The sequence below is a fragment of the Mobula hypostoma genome, chromosome 2 (assembly GCF_963921235.1).
Source record: "Mobula hypostoma chromosome 2, sMobHyp1.1, whole genome shotgun sequence".
Classification (NCBI taxonomy): domain Eukaryota; kingdom Metazoa; phylum Chordata; class Chondrichthyes; order Myliobatiformes; family Myliobatidae; genus Mobula; species Mobula hypostoma.
The window spans coordinates 83386086-83407410 of NC_086098.1; the positions used below are offsets into that span (position 1 = coordinate 83386086).

Here is a 21325-nt window from a genome sequence, read left to right on the forward strand (position 1 = left end):
AAATGGTTGACCATTAACCTGACGCTATGCCACAAGGGAAATATCCTGTCAGCATTTACCCTGTCATGTTCCCTCAGAAATTGTTTTGATAAAGATTGTCACTGTTAAATTCCAGAGTCTAGGCTCAACTACAAAACAAAATTGAATTTCACTGTGAACACAGAAAAGAAGAAACGCCAAGAGTAACAAGAGCACAGTATGTACTGTGAGTCAAACCCCTCAAAGTCCATTACTAGGAGTGGCTCAGCACAAACAGCTGCCAGACTAGCTCGATTCTGAAGATCTCTCATAAATAGGGCCTTGAGCCAGTGATGAGGAAACCATGTAAAAAATGTCCCTGTCCCTGGATGCCCATGTCTTCTCACAGAAAGGAAGGACTATTTGGGGCCCTGAATGGTAGTGAGGGAGAAGATGGGGTAGGGGCAGGTGTAGCACTTGTTCCGCTTGCCAGGAGGGAAATCGGCAGGGAGAAGTGAATGGACAAGAGAGTCATGTAGGAAGCGATCCCTGAGGAAAGCAGAAAAATGGGGAGGAGGGAAAGGTATGCTTGGTGGTGGGACCCCTTTGGAAATTGCGGAAGTTACGGAGGATTATGCGCTGGATGCTGAGGCTGGTGGGGTAGTAGGTGAGGACAAAAGAAACCCTATCCCTGGTAGGGTGACAGGTGGTTGGTTGAGGGCAGACATGCATAAAATGGAAGAGAAGTGGTTGAGGGCAGTGTTGATGGTGGAAGCCCCTTTCTTTGAAGGAGGAGGATATCTCCTTCATCCTAGGATGAAAAGCCACATTTTGAGAGCAGATGCAGCAAAGACGAAGGAATTAAGAGAAGAGAATTGCATTTTTACAAGTAACAGGGCGAGAAGAGGCATAGTCCAGGTAGCTGTGAGAGACAGTGGTTTTATAATAGACATCAGCAACCACCCCACCAACCTCTACATCCAGCACACAATTCTCCATAATCTCCGCCATCTGCAACAGGATCCCACCACCACGCATATCTTTCCCTCCCTCCCACTTCCTGCTTTCCACAGGGGTTGCTCCCTATGCGACTCCCTTGTCCATTTGTCCCTCCCCACTGATCTCCCTCCTGGCACTTATCCTTGCAAGCGAAAGAAAGTGCGATACCTGCCTCTACACCTCCCCCCTCAATCCTTTTCAAGGCCCCAAACAGTCCTTCCAGGTGAGGTAACACTTCACCTGTAAGTCTGCAAGTATCCAGTGCAGTCTCCTGTATATCAGTGAAACCCCATGTAGATTGGAAGACCGCTTCTCCAAGCACCAAAAGAGCACTCGATAAAGCAGCATCTCCCAATAGCCACCATTTCAATTCTACTTTCCATTCCCATTCCAACATGTCAGTTTCTGGCCTCCTCTGCTGCCATGATGATGCCACATTCAAGTTGGAGGAGCAACATCTTATATTCTGTCTGAGGAGCCTCCAACCTGAGGGCATGAACATCAATTTCTCGAACTTCCAGTAATTGCTTCTCCCCACCTTTACCATTCCCTTTCTCACTTTATCTCCTTAACTGCCTATTACCTCCCTCTGGTGCTCCTCCCCCTTCCCTTTCTTCCATGGTCTTCTACCCTCTCCTATCAGATTCTCCCTTCTCCAGCCTTGTATCTCTTCCACCTATCAACTTCCCAGCTCTTTACTTCACCCCTTCCCCCTTCCCAGTTTCACCCATCACCTACTACCTTGTACTTCTTCCTCCCCCTCCCCCCACCTTCTTGCTCTAACTTCTGAATCTTTTTTCCAGTCCTGATGAAGGGTCTCAGCCCGCCACATTGACTGTTTACTCCTTTCCATAGATGCTACCTGGCCTGCTGAGTTCCTCCAGCATTTTGTGCATGTTGCATACAAATACATTTATTGCCATGAAATTTCTCAAATATTAAATAAATGAAAACCGAAATTGACAATGTCACTTACTACCTACTCCAATTAAGTTTCACCTTTATAAACCAGCTCCAGCCTTCACCCCAAAATGGGAAAAAGAGCTATATTTCATAATTAAGGTAAGAGTGGCCACCCTTAGTGGAAAGTCAATACTTAACCATTTTGAGGGAATCCTGGTAAGTTCAAGTTTGTTGTACATACTGCATATATTGTATAACAAAAGTTAAAATGTTCCTCTGGACCATGGCGCACCCACAAAACACATATCATACACAGCACATAAAACAAAATACTACCACAAATAAGTTATTAAAATATAAATGTTATTAAAAGTCTGTGAAAGTTAAAGAGAATATTTTTCCACTGGTTGGAGACATTACTTTCATAGAGGAAGACAGCAATAGTTGTTTAAGGTGATTAATTTCATCCCTAAGAAATTCCTGCAACAGTTGTTGAAGAGAATGCAATTCTTCAACTGCTTTGCCAAAATCTTCATTCTATCATAAAGGTAGATGTAAGGATGTTCACCATTAAGTAGAATTCATCATAATTTAGCAGGTTAAATATTCAGTTTCGGGCTTAACTCTTCAGTACCAAGCCAGGAGAGAGTCGAGGCCCATTGTTTCTTTACATCACATGGGGTGGACCTTATTGCCCGAAAATGAGCTTTCATAATACTGGGGTACAGTACTCAGATGAAGAATAATCTATGTACAGATTCATGTATCAAAAACTAGACAAAATTTGAAGCATAGCAAGGGGCATTCATTCCAAACATATTAGGAATGACCATGCCAATAAGAACATTTAACTATCTCCCTTTGATATTCACAGGCAATATCAATATCCAAATATCAACAAGCCATCATCACCACTGGGCAAAAACATAAATGGGCCTGCCTCATAAATATAATGGATAAAGAAACATGTTGGGAGAGTAAATCACCACCCTACTTTCCAAAGTCTTTCCACTATCTTTAATGTACTTTAGATTAATGAAGTAATATTCATCTGGGTAAATGTTTAACACCCTTCAATGTAAAGCAATCTATAAGAATAGTACTCCATCTACCACCCTAAATAGCTCCTCCTTAGCCAGTGTACCATTACTATAGTAAAGTGCCAAGGCTTTTGGGTAGTACAACGAAGAAATAAATATAAACTCAAATAAAATTAGAACTAAAATAAATCAATTGTTAATAAAGAAATCCATCAGGTCTATGTTTTTCCATTGATGGACAGCTATTATTATACAGTGGATCATCGAAAGCACACATCACAGTTTCTCTCTCAGTATATCCTCAGCCTATTTGTCGTCCAATATAAATGGACACTGAGCTTGCCTTCCATATCACTCTGGTGAAATTTCATATATACAAAAGGAAGCAGGTCAATACAAAATTTTAGAAAATGCAATTTTAAAAATCCAGCACAAGCTTACCTTTCTCATAATCATCATTCTGTACAGCATTCTTCTGCAGTTTCTGTAGCTTTAAGATCAAGGTTTGAAGCTACAATTATCAAAATAAAAATACATAAGCTAAAAGACAGATCAAATGCAGATTTAAAAGTTCAAAATACATTTATCAAAGTAATAACAAGAGAACACTGTGCATTCAGAGGAGTCTTTAATCTACATATATAGCCTGGGCAAACCAAATCAGTACAAACAGCACAGAGAATAAATTATTCTCTATTAGTATATTAAAGAACTAACAAGGAAACACTTATTTGCATCTATTCCTTAAAAGAAGAAATATTTCATAAAAACAAGTTCTTTCCAAGGGGCGCTCTTACAGTAAAGGATCATCTGGGAAACAGAGGCTAGAATAAGATGCATGTTATATTAAATCTGAAGTGATGTAATTCAATCTGATATCAGGACTTTCAATCTAAAGCAACCATGACAGGGTGAGAGGCAGATTGGTTTGACAGATTAGAAAACTCTGTTGAAGAATATGCCAGTGGACAGGTATTGAGCAATGTTACCAAAAAAAAGTGATACATATACATTCTAAGGCTCAAAGAGAAACAAGAAGAAATGAGATAACAGGAGAAATTCAATCTTAAAGTTAAAAGCAAGCCAGAAAAAGCAACAAACCTGAAAATCAGGAAAATTTTGAGATTTCTAAGGATAATTGATATGAAAAGGAAAATATACAAATGTGAGAGTAAACAGGCAAGAAAAGGTTCTGTAGAGATGTAAAAACAAAATGAGTAGCAAGGACAAATCAGATCCCCAACAGATAAATAAGGGAGAAATTATGAAGGAACAATAAGGAAATGGCAAACAAGTGCTTTGTGACCATATCCACAGATGAAAAATTAAAAAGCCGCCCAAAAAGCTTGGAGAACTAAAGGTTCACTGGTGTTAGTAAAGAAAAACTATTAGGAATTAATAGGAGACAAAACTGATAAGGTCCAAACTACCAGTGCCTCAAAATCTTTAAAGAACTAGCAATACAGATAGCTCTGATTACTGATGTCTAAGATTGTAATCTAAATTAAAAGTTTGATGTGAAGAATGATTGATCAATCTGAGATTCTCTGAAATTACATCTATCAGAGGGGATAAGAACCAATGGAAGTAAATTATTTGGATTTTCAGAAGGGTTTCAATAAGGTCTTACAGAGGAGGTTGCTGAACAAATTTAAAGGTCAGTCTAGTGGGGGTAATACAATATGTACTGAGAATTGATTAACAGATAAAAATTATAGGGCCATAATAAATTAATATTGGGATTGGTGGGCTTAAGCTTATTAAATAGCAGAGGTCACTCAAAGGTATGAACAGTCATGTCCTGCTCCTATTTCTAATAAGAACAGATATAAATATATTCAGAACACATGACTCTAACAAGTGAGACAATTCACCATTTGCATTACTTTAAACAGAAGATAGGTCAGTCATCAGTATTGAAAAGGTGCATAATTTTCAGTTTTATGAAGATACTCAAATGAAACCAAAGTTCCTTAATGGGCTGTCACAAAAATTTGAATAATGTAACTATTACTTTCTATGATAAAACTCAACTGACCCTCACAATCAACACCTGACAAAATTATAAATAAGATGAGGGTTCATTCACCCCTGATGTAATGATATTAAATTACTGTTCATTACAGCTCAAGTACTCTTTCGCCTTTTGTCCAAAAGTCATTCTTAAAAAAAAAATCAAAATTTTTATATATTTCCATATTCAAATTCTCCACCTTTTTTCACAATGTGCTGGCACTGAATGCCTTAAATAATCCTGAATACGTCATCACTTAGTTTATCTATATTCATGATTGTATTTATCATATAAACCTCACGACAGATCATTTTTGAAACCAAATTAAACATTAGTTTATTCAAATAAATCTACAAGCTATGGTAAGATTGATAGATACCCAAGAAATGGAATTTCTATTGGATATAATAAGAATCCACAGGAAATAAAACCAATTGGTATTTAGGCATTGGTGTTTGATTACAGCTTGGTTGAAGAATTCTCATTTTTTGAGTTATTTAAAACATGTTAAATCACTTCGTACTACTGAGATTTATCAAAACCAGACAAAGTGCAGAATTACACAGCTATTTTTTTTGAAGACGTATTTTATACTGTATTTGTTTCAAAAAAAGACAAAAGTGAACGAAATCTAATGGCAAAATTTCAAAGTAATAGTATTGAAAAGTTGAGTCACAACTGTGGGCAAAGTGAAACTTGTGTGGTCTACAAGCAACTTCTCATTTTACATGACTGCCAACAGGCAATCTACTATTTTTAGCAAGTGACAGGACATTTGGATAAAGTCTCAAACAATATTATAGAGAGAATAGATGACATTTTCTTAAACAAGAAATTCTGTAGATGCTGGAAATTCAAAGAACATACACAAGAGGCTGGAGGAACTCAGTAGGTAAGGCAGCATCTATGGAAGTAAACAAACAGTTGATGTTTTGGGCCAAGACCCTCTTCAAGACTGGAAAGGAAGGGAGAAGACACTTGAAGAAAAAGGTGGGGAAGAGGGGAAGGAGGACAGCTGGAAAGTGATATGCAAAGCTACGTAAGTAGGAAAGGTAAAGGAGATGAGAGTGGACCATAGGAGAAAGGAGGAGCTGATAGGCAGGTAGAGAAGAGGTAAGAGGTCAGAGTAGGGAATAGAAGCGGGGGGGGAGCATGGAATTTACTGGAAGAAGAAATTGATATTCATGCCATTAAGTCAGAGGCAACCCAGACGGAACATAAGGCGTTGCTCCTCCACCCTGAGAGTAGCCTTATCCTCAGGGTGGAAAACTAAACTTCCAAAGAATTTTAAATGCATAATGCCTTGCAACATATTATTTCAACAATTTATCTAATTAGTTTTAGACAACAAGGACTGGCCAATGGAATCAATGAGCAAATATGGTATGGATGTAAACGCTTTATAATTAAGACAACTGGCTTTATAATTGGTGAATGCAGCATGATAATTATTCACATCATTGTGTAAGCCCATCTTGCTGTAATGCGAGCAGCAGTGGAACTATTAAACAATACTTATAGCCTCAAATTCACATATTTCAATAACTTACAGCATTGTTAGCAAGCAGTGAACATTTGATTGCCACTCACCAATATGACATTTCTAAGCAAGAAACAAAAGTAAACTTCAACCTAAAGATCCTTTTGTATAATGCAACAACACAAAATACAAATGAAAAAAATCATTAAACTGCAACAAAGATTAAGAATCTGAAGCACCAATCATTTTTCTCACTGACATAGTAGAATGTACACAGATACGCATTGCAGTTCCTATTTTTTCAATACTGCATTCCAAAAATTAAACAAAACTTTTTTGAAATCTGTTTACAGTTATATCTAGTTATACAGTTCAAAGCATTTTAGAAAATTCTGAAAGCCTTACCATTTTAAGTTCTTCCAAGAACGATAGTGTATACATACAGACATCCATAGACATTTTATGTCAACATAATACTGCATTTATAACACGTTATAAATACAACTGAACATTAACCAAGATATTTAAGTAAATACTAGCCTTCAACTTTATTCTGTTTTCATGGAGGCAATCTTGAAGAATTGGTTCATATTTCCTCATTAAAGAATGACATTTCTGGTCAAGTATGGTGATGCTGCTCTCATACCCTGATGTTACAGATGAACCAGCAGAAGAGCCATCAGAAGTATCAGCTGAACATGCACAAATATCTGTATCTAGTGAGAGCAAGTCATAGTCCTGATGACTGTTCTCTGACTTTGCATCAGTACCACACTTAATGCCAACATTTTGACATGCGTGCAAAGAATTGGTGTTAAAATCCTTCCATAAAGATTTGGAGCAGAACTGATTTGTTATGAATGTATTTGTATCATGGCATCGCATTTCTAGTTCAGCATCGTGACGCGGTAAAACAAGGCTATTCTGCTGTGATTCATCTTTATTGCCAATAATAGTGCTGTTACAATTTGACGACATCTGTATGAAATTAAAGCTGGAAATAAAAGTGCTAGCTGAATCCATTTCTCTATCAATGTCCCAAAGCTGCTGTCTTTGCAAATTTTCACTGTCTACTTGTTTATTTGGACTAGTAATAGCTTGTGACTTACTAACATCAATACTTCTTTCCTTTTTATATTGTTTAAGGCAAGCATCTTTCTTCTGCAGATTGCCTGTCAACAAATGCTTGGAATAAGTATTAACCCCAGTATAAAAGGAACATTCTTGACTGTCAATGCTACACGGACAGTTAGAACCAAGAATGTGCTGAACACTTTCTGACCCAATCATATCTGCAACCACAGGACTTCTGGCAGACAACCGATCAGAAACAGTATTCTGATAATCTACATATTTGTCTTCCCTTGTGTGTTTATTGTTTAATCTGTGCTTCTCCTGTTTATTAATGTCAAAAGACAAGCCTGTACGACTATTTGTTTCTTTTCCAGTACGTTGTGAATCCAAATGAATACCAGCAGGTGTGGGATGGCTTAACCTTTGTTCAACATTCTTCCACATATACCCCGGCCTCTTTGAGAGCTTTCTTTTGCAGGAGGTGACTCCAGTCAGTACTGAACCTGGAAAAAAAAAGGGAAAAAAACACTCCTGAAAAATAAAATCAGATACATTGAGCAATTATTCACAATCAATTCTGCTCTTACAATCTCTAACTATTACTTCCTCTCTTTTGCTCTGATTTGGAAGAAAGTTGCAGGGATGTTATCATGTATCCAATTCCCTTTTTGAAGCTATAATCTGATTTCACCTCAATTTGGGCAGTGCATTGTAGACCATAACAATCAGAATGAAAAATATCTTTTCCCTCGTTTGGTTCTTTATTTTAAATTACTTTAAATCTGTCGTCTTCTAGTAGCAAACTCTTCTGTCAAAAAAGTCAAAAGACTGTAACACATAGAACAGAATTAGGCCATTTAGCCTGTTGAGTCTGCTCCACTATTTGATCATGGCTGATCCATTTTCTCTTAAGCAACACACACAAAATGCTGGAGGAATTCAGCAGGCCAGGCAGCATCTATGGAATAAAAGCACAGTCGATATTTCGGGCCAAAACCCTTCTGAAGGACTGGAGAAAAAAAGCTGAGGAGTACATTTCCTCTTCACTCCATTCTCCTGCCTTCTCCCTATAATCTTTTATGCCCCGACTCATCAAGAATTTATCAACCTGCACCTTAAATACACCCAATAGACTGGCCTCCTGTGGCAATGAATTCCACAGAATCACCACCCTCTGGCTAAAGAAATTCCTCCTCATCTCCATTCTAAATGGATGTCCCTCTAATCTGAGATCAGGCTAACTTGCCTATAATTTTGTTTCTTCTACCTCCCTCCCTCCCTTCTTGAAGAATGGATTGACATTTGGAATCTTCCAGTCCTTCAGAACCATGCCAGAAATTAGTAGTTCTTGAAAGAATGCTTCCACAAACTCTTCAGCTACCTTTTTCAGAAACCTGGGGTGGGGTCAATCTGGTACAGGTGACTTACCCATCTTCAGAACTTTTAGTTTCCTTAGCACCTTCTCCTTAGTAACGGCAAATTCACAAACTTCTGCCCCCCCCCCGCCCAGCACTCTCAAACTTCCTGCATACTACTAGTGTCTTCCACAGTGAAGACTGATGTAAAATAATTATTTTGTTCATCTGCTATTTTCTTGTCTTCCATTACTACCTCTCCAGCATCATATTCCAGTGGTTCAATACCTACTCTTGTCCCTCTTTTCTTCTTTATAAATCTGAAAAAAATTGTATCCTATTTGATACTATTGGCTAGCTTACCTTCATATTTTATCTTTTCCCTCCTTATGGCTTTTTTAGTTGCCTTCTGTTGCTTTTTAAAGGCTCCCCAATCCTCTAATTATCCAATAATTTTTGTTCTATGAGATGCCTTCTTTTGCTTTTATGTTGGCTTTACCTTCCTTTTTCAGCCACACCTGTGTCATCCTGCCTTTAGAATACTACTTCTTCTTTGGGTTGTATCTATCCTGTCTCTTCCGAATCTCCAGCCATTGCTGCTCTGCTGTTGTCTCTTCTAGTGTCCTCTTCCAATCAGCTTCTGCCAGGGTGAATGTTATCATTTTTTGATCACTGTCTCCTAATGGTTCCTCTACCTTAAGCTCCCAAATCAAATCCGGGTCATTGTACAACACCCAATCCAGAATAGTTGATCCCCTTGTGGGCTCAACCTCAAGCTGCTCTAAAAAGCCATTTCAAAGGCTCTCTACAAATTTTCTCTCTTGGGATCTCAAATCAGCACCAACCTGATTTTCCCAATCTACCCGCATATTGAAAATCCCCCATGACGATTATATCATTGTCCTTTTGACATGCATTTTCTTTCTCCTGTTGTAATTTGTAGCCCACATCCTGGCTGCTGATCAAAGGCCTGTATGTTACACCCATCGAGTTTTAACCCTTGCAGTTCCTTAACTCTACCCACACTGATTCAACATCTTGCAATCCTATGTTACCTCTTCCTACAGATTGGATTTCATATTTTATTAACAGAACTCACTACCCCCTCTGACTACCTGCCTGTCATTTCGAGACAACGTGTATCCTTGGATGTTAAGCTCCAAACTATAATCTTCTATCACCAATGACTCAGTGATGATCACATCATATCTGTCAATCTCTGAATGCACAAGATCATCTACCTTATTCTGTATACTGTGCATTCAAATATAACACCTTCAGTCCTGTATTCATCATCCTTTTTGATTTTGTCCCTGTTACACTGCAACTCATTGTACTGACTGCAATTTTGCCCTTTCATCTGGCTGTCCTTCTTGACTTTTTTTATTAAACACTGCCTCTCTTTGTATCCCAACTGCCCCATCCTCAGCCCTATCACTGTTTTCTATTCCCCTGCCAAATTAACTTAAAACCTCCCCAACAGCTGTAGCAAACCTGACTGCAAGGGCTTTGGACCCGCTGGGTTCAGGTGTGAACCATCCCTTTTGCACCAGACATACCTTCCCCAGAAGAGATCCCAATGATTAAGAAGAAATCTGAAACCTTGCCCCCTGCACCAGTTCCTCAGCCATACATCCATCTGCCAAATCATCCTATTCTTGCCCTCACTGGCACATGGCACAGGCCGCAATCTAAAGATTACCATACTGCAAGTCCTGCTTTCCAACTCCCAAAATTCTCTTTTCAGGACAGTGCCAATATGCACCAAGACTTCTGGCTGCTCACCCTCCCCCCTTAGAATGCTGTGGACCTGATCTGAGATATCCCGGACCCTGGCACCTGGGAGGCAACATACCATCTAGGCGTCTTTATCATCTCCTCTTTTCCCTCCTTTCCCTCCGAGTCACAGCACCAGACTCAGTGCCAGAAACCCAGTAGCTACGTCTCCCCCTAGGTAGGTCATCCCTCCACCAACAGTATCCAAAACGGTATACTTATTATTGAGGGGAATTGCCACAGAGGTACTCTGCACTGGCTGCCATTTCCCTTTCCTCTGCTGACAGCCAGCCAGGTACCTGCCTCCTGCAACTGCAGAGTGGTTACCACTCTGCAGCTCCAATCTATCAGCTCCTCAGTTTCTCATATGGCCCGAAAGTCATTGAGCTGCTGCTCTAGTTCTTTAACACATTCTCTGAGGAGCTGCAGTTCAGTGTATATGGTATAGATGTGGTTATCCAGGAGGCTGGAGGTCTCCCAGAATTCCCACGTCTCACACAAAGAACACAACACAGTCCCTGGAGCCATTCTCACTGCACCAACTATGCATTAACAGACAAAGAATGAAGAACGAATAAGTAGTAAGTTACCAGACATGTACCTCGCCTAAGCCTGTTATCTTATAAATCCTATCAAAACCTTGTTTAATTTTATACTAATCTATTAAATCGACTGTTTTCTGCTCCAAGGAGACTGAGCCCAGTTTCCCTCATCTCCATCCGCCTGCGGGTCCCTCATCCCAGATTTCAAGGCTTTGAAAGCTTTCATAATCCGGTAACTCAAAACTGCACAGATCTAATTAGTTGGATGTCAGTTTTATCATTTGCTTTCTCTACCCCAATCTGCTTTCATTCCCCTGTTCCTCCCCATTGTTTACATTCTTTTTTTGCATTAACAGTGGCTGTATTTTAATCCTAACTACATGTTGAAATTATAAATATACATCACCAAGAACCTATCTCCCAATCACCAGTTTCGTCAATCAAAACCTGGCTTTCGCTGCAATGAAGACTCAACACACTTGGCTCCAATTTACTAGCCTGTTTTAAGATAAACTTTTCCAGCCTGTTGTCAACCATCTACTGTTGTTGTTCTACTTGATGGTTCTACTGCTTTTACAGCTTCGATTTTGCTAGAATGCTCCTTGTCAAGAAAATCATATGCCTGGGTCCAAGTCCACTTCATGCCCTTACTAATCTTGGTGATCCTCAATTTTTGTTTCATTGTTTTTGTGCCCCATAATCAATTATACACTTCAATCCTATGCTATTATGAAATACTATAGTGATGCATCCTCCCACATTCATAAACTACCTTCTGGATTTACTCTCTTTCCACATTAATCAACAAACCTGAATGTCAGGATATCAATATTTCAGAATCAATTCCACCATAGATCAACTGCATCACACCAAAGCATTTCTGAAAATATTTCTGAACTTCATCTGACTATTTTCAACTACTCACAAACAAGAGAAAATCTGCAGATGCTGGAGATCCGAGCAATATACATAAAATGCTGGAGGAACTCAGCAGGCCAGGCAGCATTTGTGGAAAAAAGTGCAGTCAATACTTCTGGCCGAAACCCTTTGGCAGGACTGGAGAAAAAAAGCTGAGGAATAGATTTAAAAGGTGGGGGGAGGGGAGAGAGAACCACCAGGTTATAGGTGAAACCTGGAGGGGGAGGGATGAAGTAAAGAGCTGGGAAGTTGTTTGGCGAAAGAGACAGAAGGCCATGGAAGAAAGAAAATGGGGGAAGGCGCACCAAAGGAAGGTGATGAGGTGAGAGAGGGAAAAGGGGATGGGAAATGCAGAGGGAAGGGAGGTTAGGGGGTATTACTGGAAGTTTGAGAAATTGATGTTCATTTTATCAGGTGGGAGACTACCAAACGGAATACAAGGTGTTGTTCCTTCAACCTAAGCGTGGCCTCATCACAACAGTGAACAAGGCCATGGATGGACATATCGGAATGGGAATGGTAAGTGGAATTAAAATGGGTGGCCACTGGGAAATCCCGCTTGTTCTGGCGGATGGAGCGTGGATGCTCAGGTCCCACCTACATACAGGAGGCCACACCGGGAGCACCTGACCCCAAAAGACTCATAGGTGAAGTAAACAACAGGAATTCTGCAGATGCTGGAAATTCAAGCAACACACATCAAAGTTGCTGGTGAACGCAGCAGGCCAGGCAGCATCTATAGGAAGAGGCGCAGTCGACGTTTCAGGCCGAGACCCTTCGTCAGGACTAACTGAAGGAAGAGTGAGTAAGGGATTTGAAAGCTGGAGGGGGAGGGGGAGATGCAAAATGATAGGAGAAGACAGGAGGGGGAGGGATAGAGCCGAGAGCTGGACAGGTGATAGGCAAAAGGGGATACGAGAGGATCATGGGACAGGAGATCCGGGAAGAAAGACAAGGGGGGGGGTGACCCAGAGGATGGGCAAGAGGTATATTCAGAGGGACAGAGGGAGAAAAAGGAGAGTGAGAGAAAGAATGTGTGCATGAAAATGAGTAACAGCTGGGGTACGAGGGGGAGGTGGGGCCTAGCGGAAGTTAGAGAAGTCAATGTTCATGCCATCAGGTTGGAGGCTACCCAGACGGAATATAAGGTGTTGTTCCTCCAACCTGAGTGTGGCTTCATCTTTACAGTAGAGGAGGCCGTGGATAGACATGTCAGAATGGGAATGGGATGTGGAATTAAAATGTGTGGCCACTGGGAGATCCTGCTTTCTCTGGCGGACAGAGCGTAGATGTTCAGCAAAGCGGTCTCCCAGTCTGCGTCGGGTCTCACCAATATATAAAAGGCCACATCGGGAGCACCGGACGCAGTATATCACCCCAGTCGACTCACAGGTGAAGTGATGCCTCACCTGGAAGGACTGTTTGGGGCCCTGAATGGTGGTAAGGGAGGAAGTGTAAGGGCATGTGTAGCACTTGTTCCGCTTACACGGATAAGTGCCAGGAGGGAGATCAGTGGGGAGGGATGGGGGGGACGAATGGACAAGGGAGTTGTGTAGGGAGCGATCCCTGCGGAATGCAGAGAGGGGGGGGAGGGAAAGATGTGCTTAGTGGTGGGATCCCGTTGGAGGTGGCGGAAGTTACGGAGAATAATATGTTGGACCCGGAGCCTGGTGGGGTGGTAGGTGAGGACCAGGGGAACCCTATTCCTAGTGGGGTGGTGGGAGGATGGAGTGAGAGCAGATGTACGTGAAATGGGGGAGATGCGTTTAAGAGCAGAGTTGATAGTGGAGGAAGGGAAGCCCCTTTCTTTAAAAAATGAAGACATCTCCCTCGTCCTAGAATGAAAAGCCTCATCCTGAGAGCAGATGCGGTGGAGACGGAGGAATTGCAAGAAGGGGATGGCGTTTTTGCAAGAGACAGGGTGAGAAGAGGAATAGTCCAGATAGCTGTGAGAGTCAGTAGGCTTATAGTAGACATCAGTGGATAAGCTGTCTCCAGAGACAGAGACAGGAAGATCTAGAAAGGGGAGGGAGGTGTCGGAAATGGACCAGGTAAACTTGAGGGCAGGGTGAAAGTTGGAGGCAAAGTTAATAAAGTCAACGAGTTCTGCATGCGTGCAGGAATAGGTGAAGTGTCACCTCACCTGGAAGGATTGTTTAGGGCTGTACTCTCTTCCATAGATGCTGCCTGGCCTGCTAAGTTCTTCCAACATTTTGTGTGGGTTGAATGTCAGGTATGGAAGCATATTACCCAAAAGAAGAAAACTGAGAAGTGGTATGATCACAGGAAAGAGATGTCTGGGAGATGTAAAGAGAAAAGAGGGGAAAAATACATTGGACATTTGGGAAATGTTATGAGGTGCTGAGTATAGTCATGGTAAAAAGCCACTCAGCCCAGCTGGTCCATAATAACTAAGACTCCCATCTAGGCCAGCCTCATTTGCCATGCTTGGTCCATAACGAAAGAATGAAGATTAAATGGTCTTGGCCCAAAACGTTAACTCTTTATTCCTTTCCACAGATGCTGCCTAACCTGCTGAGTTCTGCCAGCTTTTTGAGTGTGTTACTCTGGATTTCCAGCATCTGCAGAATCTTGTGTTTAAGATTAAATGTAGATAGAGTAATAGTCATGGAAAAGTACAGCACAAAAACAAGCCCTTCAGCCCATCTACTCCCATCGACCTGCACCGGGACCATAGCCCTCCATACCTCGAACATCCAAGTACCTATCCAAACTGCTCTGAAATTGACCTTACATGCACCACTTGCGGCTCATTTCACAACCTTCTGACCCTCTGAATGAAGTTTCCTCTCATGTTCCCCTTAAACTTTTCACCTTTCAGCCTTAATCCATGACTTCTAGTTGTAGTCCCACCCAACTTCAGTGGAAAAAGCTGATTGTATTTACCCTATCTATATCCTTCATAACAATGGACAATAAAGATTTTGCTTCCTGTATACCTTTAGGTGTATCTTATGAATTTTGGGCTAGTGATCATGAAAATCACCATGAAATTTCCCTATCACGCACCATTTTTTGAAATCACTTATATTCATTATTTCAATTCATAATTCAAGTCAATTAACATGTTGCCTACAATGTAAGCCGGAAAGTTTCCTATCTTGTCCAGGTATGCTAGGCCATGCTCAGGCGGTGCGGCTGCTGCATGGCAGGACAGGTTTTAGTAATAATTACTGGGTTCAGGACTGTAAGGATGGAATTTGCTATCACCAGGCACAAAAATTTCTATGAAGGATTTTGATATTTGAGACAGATGCTTCCCAGAATAACTGATGCCAAGATTAAGAAAAGCATTTTTGTTGGTCCACAAATCAAACAGGTCATCAACGACAGGTTTGAAGAATTTATAGTGGGACCGGAGAAAATGACATGGAAAGCATTCAAGGAAGTTGTTGAAATTCTTCTCAGCATCTAGAGCACCGAACTACATGCAGCTGGTTGAAAGCATGCTTCAAGCATATAAAACCATGAAGTGCAACATGTCACTAAAGATTCATTTTCTGCCTTCCCATTTAGACTTCTTCCCCACAAATCTTGGTGCTGTTAGTGATGAGCATGGTGAAAGGTTTCACCAGGACATCGCGGTCATGGAGAAAAGTTACCAGGGCAACTGGAATCCATCAATACTGGTGAATTATTGTTGGACACTTAAGTGAGAAGCCTCAGACACTGAGTACAAATGAAAACCATTAACAAAATATTTTTAACTTAGTTAAACTATTGCAAAGCATCAGCACCATTATGCAATTAAACACATTATATTCAATAACAGTTAATTTGTTGTTTCTCCAAATTCCTACGTGATACAAGTAGTCGCAAATTATATTTGTGTTCATCTTCAAGCAGTCTATCATAAACCAAAAAAAATTCTGAGGAAGCCACAGTTTTGAAAAAATTTGTTGTCCAGGAAATTTGGTATACCTCTATCAAATCTCCTCTCAACCTTCTGCGTTCCTAGGGACAAAGTCCTAACCTATTCAATCTTTCCATATAAATCAGTTTCTCCAGTACTGGCAACATTTGTAAATTTTCTCTGTAACCTTTCAACCTTATTCAAAAAAAAATCTCCGGAAACATTTTTTAAAAAGAGGAAGTTAATTTTTGAATGATGAGAGAGTTCAGAGTTATGGGGAATTTTTATGAAAGATGGAAGATTTCAGAGCTATGGGGAACTGGCACAGGAATTTTCAAATTGATCATCCATCAGCAGGCTTGAAGGACAAGGTGGTTTACTTCTGTATGTTCTGAAAGAGAACATCATTATGTTGGTGTTTTCACTGTTCAGACAATAGTAATCAAATGAAAGCTGACAGTTTGGCAGAAAATGTTTAAATAATCATGATTTGGGAGCCAATATACTGTATACATCATAAATGAAAAGATTTTAATATATTTCTTTTGATAATCAGAAAGTGAATTTACCTGTAAGACTTTTATAAACATTGGTTAAAATGAGAACCTCTACGAAACAGAAACTGCTCAGAGAAGCAGCATTTCCTTACAGTAATTCTTGACAATGTTCTAAAAATGGTTTGGTGCACAAGAAAGCACAGAACACCTCATTACATGTTTTTAAAAAGATAAAAATTACATTAAATTTTCCACAGTATTTATCTACTTCAACTTAGCCAAAAATGCTAAAATCTAATTTCCAAGACTGTAAAGGTATCAGATCCTAATGCCTTACACTCAATGTGGTTTTAACTTTCAAATTGTAATTCAAATCTTGAACAATTATATATTATTTATCATCCATTGTCTATTCAACCACACAGTATTTGGAAAGGATGTTGTTTTGACCACTGTGTTAAACTTACTGAAAAAAGTGTCTCTTAGTATCCCAGTATACCAAAATACATTCCAAATTTTGAAATTGGGTGGCTCAAATTAAGTTTAAATTTAGCAGGTATCACAATATGAAAGATAATTTTTCAGATTTACATGGGTATTTCAATTTGCCTTCTAGACATTGTTCAATTACAAATTTCTTTACATAGATAATAAGACAGTTTTGTAATTTTGACTCAGTAAAAACTTGTGTTTGTTAAGAGAAATTAGAAATATTTTAAAAGCCCAGCCTGCACTACAATAACTGAACTCACTCAACCTAAAAGTGAGAGATGACTGGAAATGGTTTCTACACAAGTAGATTCCTAACCTCTCTCATTATTGGGTATCCCCAGATGTAAATATCCACTGAGAGTCAGGACCCACATAAAACTATCTGAACAGACAACCAACAATTATAAAAGGAAAGCAGATGAAATAAACTAAGTATCAAAATCATATAGCACAGAAGCTGATCCACTACACGGTGTTGCTCTTCGAAATTATTGCACTATTTTACATCATTAACTTTCATGCAAGTCAGTTGTATCTGATATAATTTAACAGACATGTTAAAATCTTTGAAGGAATTTTTCAGTAGCATTGATTTTTCACCAGCTTAACTATTCAGAGTTAGAGAAGGGATCATATTTGATGCTCTGTGGTTCAGATTTGCCCAGGAACTTGGTGGAGTGGATCATATCCTTTATTTTGAATCCTTCCCTGCATCAATAATTCACTGGTGAAAGAAAGAGACTTCCATCACTCAATCATTTGCTTACAGTTTATAAAAATTCTCATTTTGTATTGTACAAATGAAAAGCATTACACAATGCTGTTCAATAGAAAATAAATTACTGTGTTACTGGGATTTACAACAACTTGTTACCAACTTGTACAAAATGCAGCCATGTGTGCACTTCTTATAACTGATATTCTTTTGCAAATAATTACTCATTGTAATACATTACATACGAATTTGACACAGTAGGCCATTTAACCCAAAAGCATATTCTACCAAGTAGTGATATCATAGCTACACAAAGTAGATTTATTATCTAATTATGTATACATTATACAACCTTGAGATTCATCTTCTTACAAATAGCCACAAAACAAAGAAACCCAAATGAACCCAGAGAAAAAGACGGGCAAACACCCAATGTGGAGAGAAAAAAAAATAAATCATGCAAGCAGTAAGAGTAGCATTTAGAATGAAAGTGAGTCCTCAAACACGAAGCCTGGAGCAGCCAGAGCAGGCCACAGCCACAGCCTCAGCATCAGTGTCAATTCAGCGCATAACAAAGTAAATGTCGCGGAGCCTGCAGACACGGAGCCTGGAGCAGGCCATGGCCTCAGTCTCAGTGTAGTGAAGAGCACAGTAAACGTCGTGGAGCAACAGGCAGAACTGTCCTGACCCTCACCTCTGGTCACAACACCCTACTTTTTCAATCCATCTGGCCCAACATTTAAATCATCCAAACATCGTGTTGTTCCTCTCTTTAGGACCCGGGCTCTGTCACATCGATATGCTTTGGACCTGGACCCTGCCACCATGTTTCAGCCTGTACCGAACCATTCCAAACCGGCCTGGTGCTGAGATCGATCAAGCCTCACTCTCAGCTTAGGTGGATGAGCCTCAAACTGCCTCTCCTCTGCTCCAATTTTGTTGACTCTACTTGCTCTGGGTTTTCCTTGAATATGCCTGGAACTCGCCACAACTTTGCTTCACCCCACATGCTTCGACCCTCAACTGAGACTCACCTTTGCCTCCGTTGTTTGCGATGATCGCTTACCATAGTTTTTTTTAAAACGTAAAAAGTGTAATTAATGAAGTATTTCGTTGTATTTCTTGTTTTGGTAACCAACATTAAGTTGTCATTCACCTTAAACAAGAAGTTTTTTTTTCTTTATTTTAAATTAGGGTAATTTTGCTTAAGTCTTGGTTTCCCTAGTATCCTGAACTATAGACTCTGCCTTTATCAATCTCAGTGACTGAACTTCCAAAGTCCTTTGGTAAATTGGTTCATTATAATCACATGTATCAAAGGACAGCCAAAAATTTGGCTTGCAGACCAAGTATACATTAATTCATTACAACAATGCATTGAGGTAGTACAAAGTAAAGCAGAGTGCAAAACAAAGTGTTAAAGTTGCACAATAAGGGCAATGCAGATAGACAATAAAGTGCAAGGTCAAAGCAAGGTAGATTTTGATGTCAAGAGTCTATTCTTATCATACCAGGGAACTGTTCAATAGTCTGAGAGCAGCAGGACCAAAGCTATCTTTGAGCCTGTTGGTACATGCTTTCAGGCTTTTGTATCTTCTGCCCAACAGGAGGGGGAAGAAGAGAGAATGTCCAGATGGGGGAGAAAAAAAAATACAATGATTCACTCCCTTCTGGGTGAAAAAAAGTCTTCTCGTCTTGGTCTGAATGACAGTTATGAGTTTGTGACTTCCTAGATTTACTCTATCAAACACCACTAGAATTCTGTGTAATTCAGAGATCACCTATAGTCCAGAGAGAGTAGACCCAATTTGTTTAATCTCATGTTTCAAACCAAAACCGGAAATTTTTTTTTCACATTATGTTCCATGTACATGCCCTTGCCCGTTCATATAGCTCCTGAGATCTCACAGCCACCCAAATTTGTACCACCAAACCTGAATATATTACATATAACAGACCCTGTGAACAGCTGAGACCTTAGCATTCATTTCCATGACATTTCACCCATCACCCTTATTTTTACCCACTCTTAAACCATGTTATTGCATCCCACTGTGTTCAGTTCTGGTCATCTCACTACAGGAAGCAGTGGATACTATAAAAAGAGTGCAGAGGAGATTCATAAGAATGATGCCTGGATTGGAGAGCATGCCTTATGAGAATAGGTTGAGTGAACTTGGCCTTTTCTCCTTGGAGTAACGGTGGATGAGAGGTGACTTGTCAGAGGTGTATAAGATGATGAGAGGCATTAATCATGTGGGTACCCCAGAGGCGTCTCCCCAGGGCCGAAATGGCTAACACGCGGAGGCAGTTTTAAGATGCTTGGAAGTAGGTACAGAGGGGATATTAGGAGTAAGTTTTTCCACACAGAGAGTGGTGGGTTTAGAATGCACTGCTAGCAGTGGTGGTTGAAGCAGGTATAATAGGGTTTTTTAAGAGACTCTTAGAAAATGGAACTTAGAAAAATATAGGGCTATGCAGTAGGGTAATTCTAGGCAGTTTCTAGAGTAGGTTACATGATTGGTTCAACATTGTGGACCAAGGTGTCTATAATGTGCTGTAGATTTCTATGTTCTAGATGATAGTTAACACAGACCAAATGGGCCAAAAGCCCTGTTTTTGTGCTGTAGTGTTCCATGACTCCACTATATCCTTCATTGGTATGCAGGTCATGAAATAGAGGGGATTGTTCAGCTCCAGTCCCATTATTTTCACCAATACTACTTATTTCATTCTGGTGCTAATTTCTTTCATCTCATTCACTCTTGACCTGATGTTCCTTCACCGTTTCTGGGAGGAAAACTGGTCTGTGGCAGGTGCAAGAGAACACAAGGGCTAAAGACAGAGCTCAGGTCCCGTATATTTGATTAAATCACTCAAATCCGCCAGTTTTAAAATATGAATTGTAAGTATCAATAATTATGAAAAACGCCAAAATACACTGGATGTCACTATCGCTATTGTAAACGGGGAGGGCTCATTAGTCACGCTTGTAAGATTTAGGATCGACACTGAAAAGGGTGTGGCTGAACCGAAGAAGCCAAGTGCTGAGCCCTTGCACCAATTGACCGCGGTTATTACCATTATAACCTCAGCCCTGCGCCGATGCCCAGCCCGTTAATAATAATTTTACCTCGTTCCTGCGACCGTTGTTCTCGAGGCCCACCGCCGCTGCCGGGAACGGAGGCCAATCGAGAGGGAAATGTCGGCGAATCCCGGACGGTCATGACGTTCATACCGGCGAACATCTCGCCGTGCGGCCGGGGCTCGGCGCGAGCTCTCTCACCCCCGCGGTCACTCGCGCGCTACACCCCGTTAGGTTTGAATTCTTGCGCCGTGCGCTGCGGTCCGCTCCATCCGATTCTCGGGCGCTCCATCCGGTCAATCAAACCTGACTCCCCTCCTCTTCCCCCGACCGGATCCCATCCCCGGCCCGCACACGCTCTCTGAGGCAGCAAGTCCACTCTGCTCAGGCTCGTGTTCTTAATATTATTCATTATTATTTATTGTATTTGCATACTTTGTCTTCTTTTGCACGTGTTATCTGTCCGTCTTTGTGTTTAATTCAGTATTATCAGAGTACGTATATGATGGCATATACGTACTTTGATAAATTTACTTTGAACATTAGGTCTGTGATCTTGGAGGGTTAAAGTCAGCATCGATTGTAGTAATTATATGTATTTAC

The 21325-nt window shown here is 40.4% G+C and overlaps 1 protein-coding gene across 6 annotated transcripts in view; it reads right to left on the reverse strand.

Annotated features, from left to right (window-relative positions):
* Window positions 1-20998, reverse strand: part of disc1 (DISC1 scaffold protein) — a 208166-nt gene extending 187168 nt beyond the window's left edge. For all 6 annotated transcript variants that reach the window (XR_010016778.1, XR_010016777.1, XR_010016779.1 and 3 more), the window contains exons 1-3: window positions 20771-20998; window positions 6935-7971; window positions 3342-3411 (exon numbers count right to left, since the gene is read on the reverse strand). Coding sequence is in view for 2 of the 6 variants with exons in the window: in XM_063039416.1 (XP_062895486.1) it covers window positions 3342-3411; window positions 6935-7971; window positions 20771-20885 (1222 nt within the window). In the remaining 4 variants the exon portion in view is untranslated. The remainder of the gene's footprint in view (window positions 1-3341; window positions 3412-6934; window positions 7972-20770) is intronic.
* Between the last annotated feature and the right edge of the window lie 327 nt (window positions 20999-21325).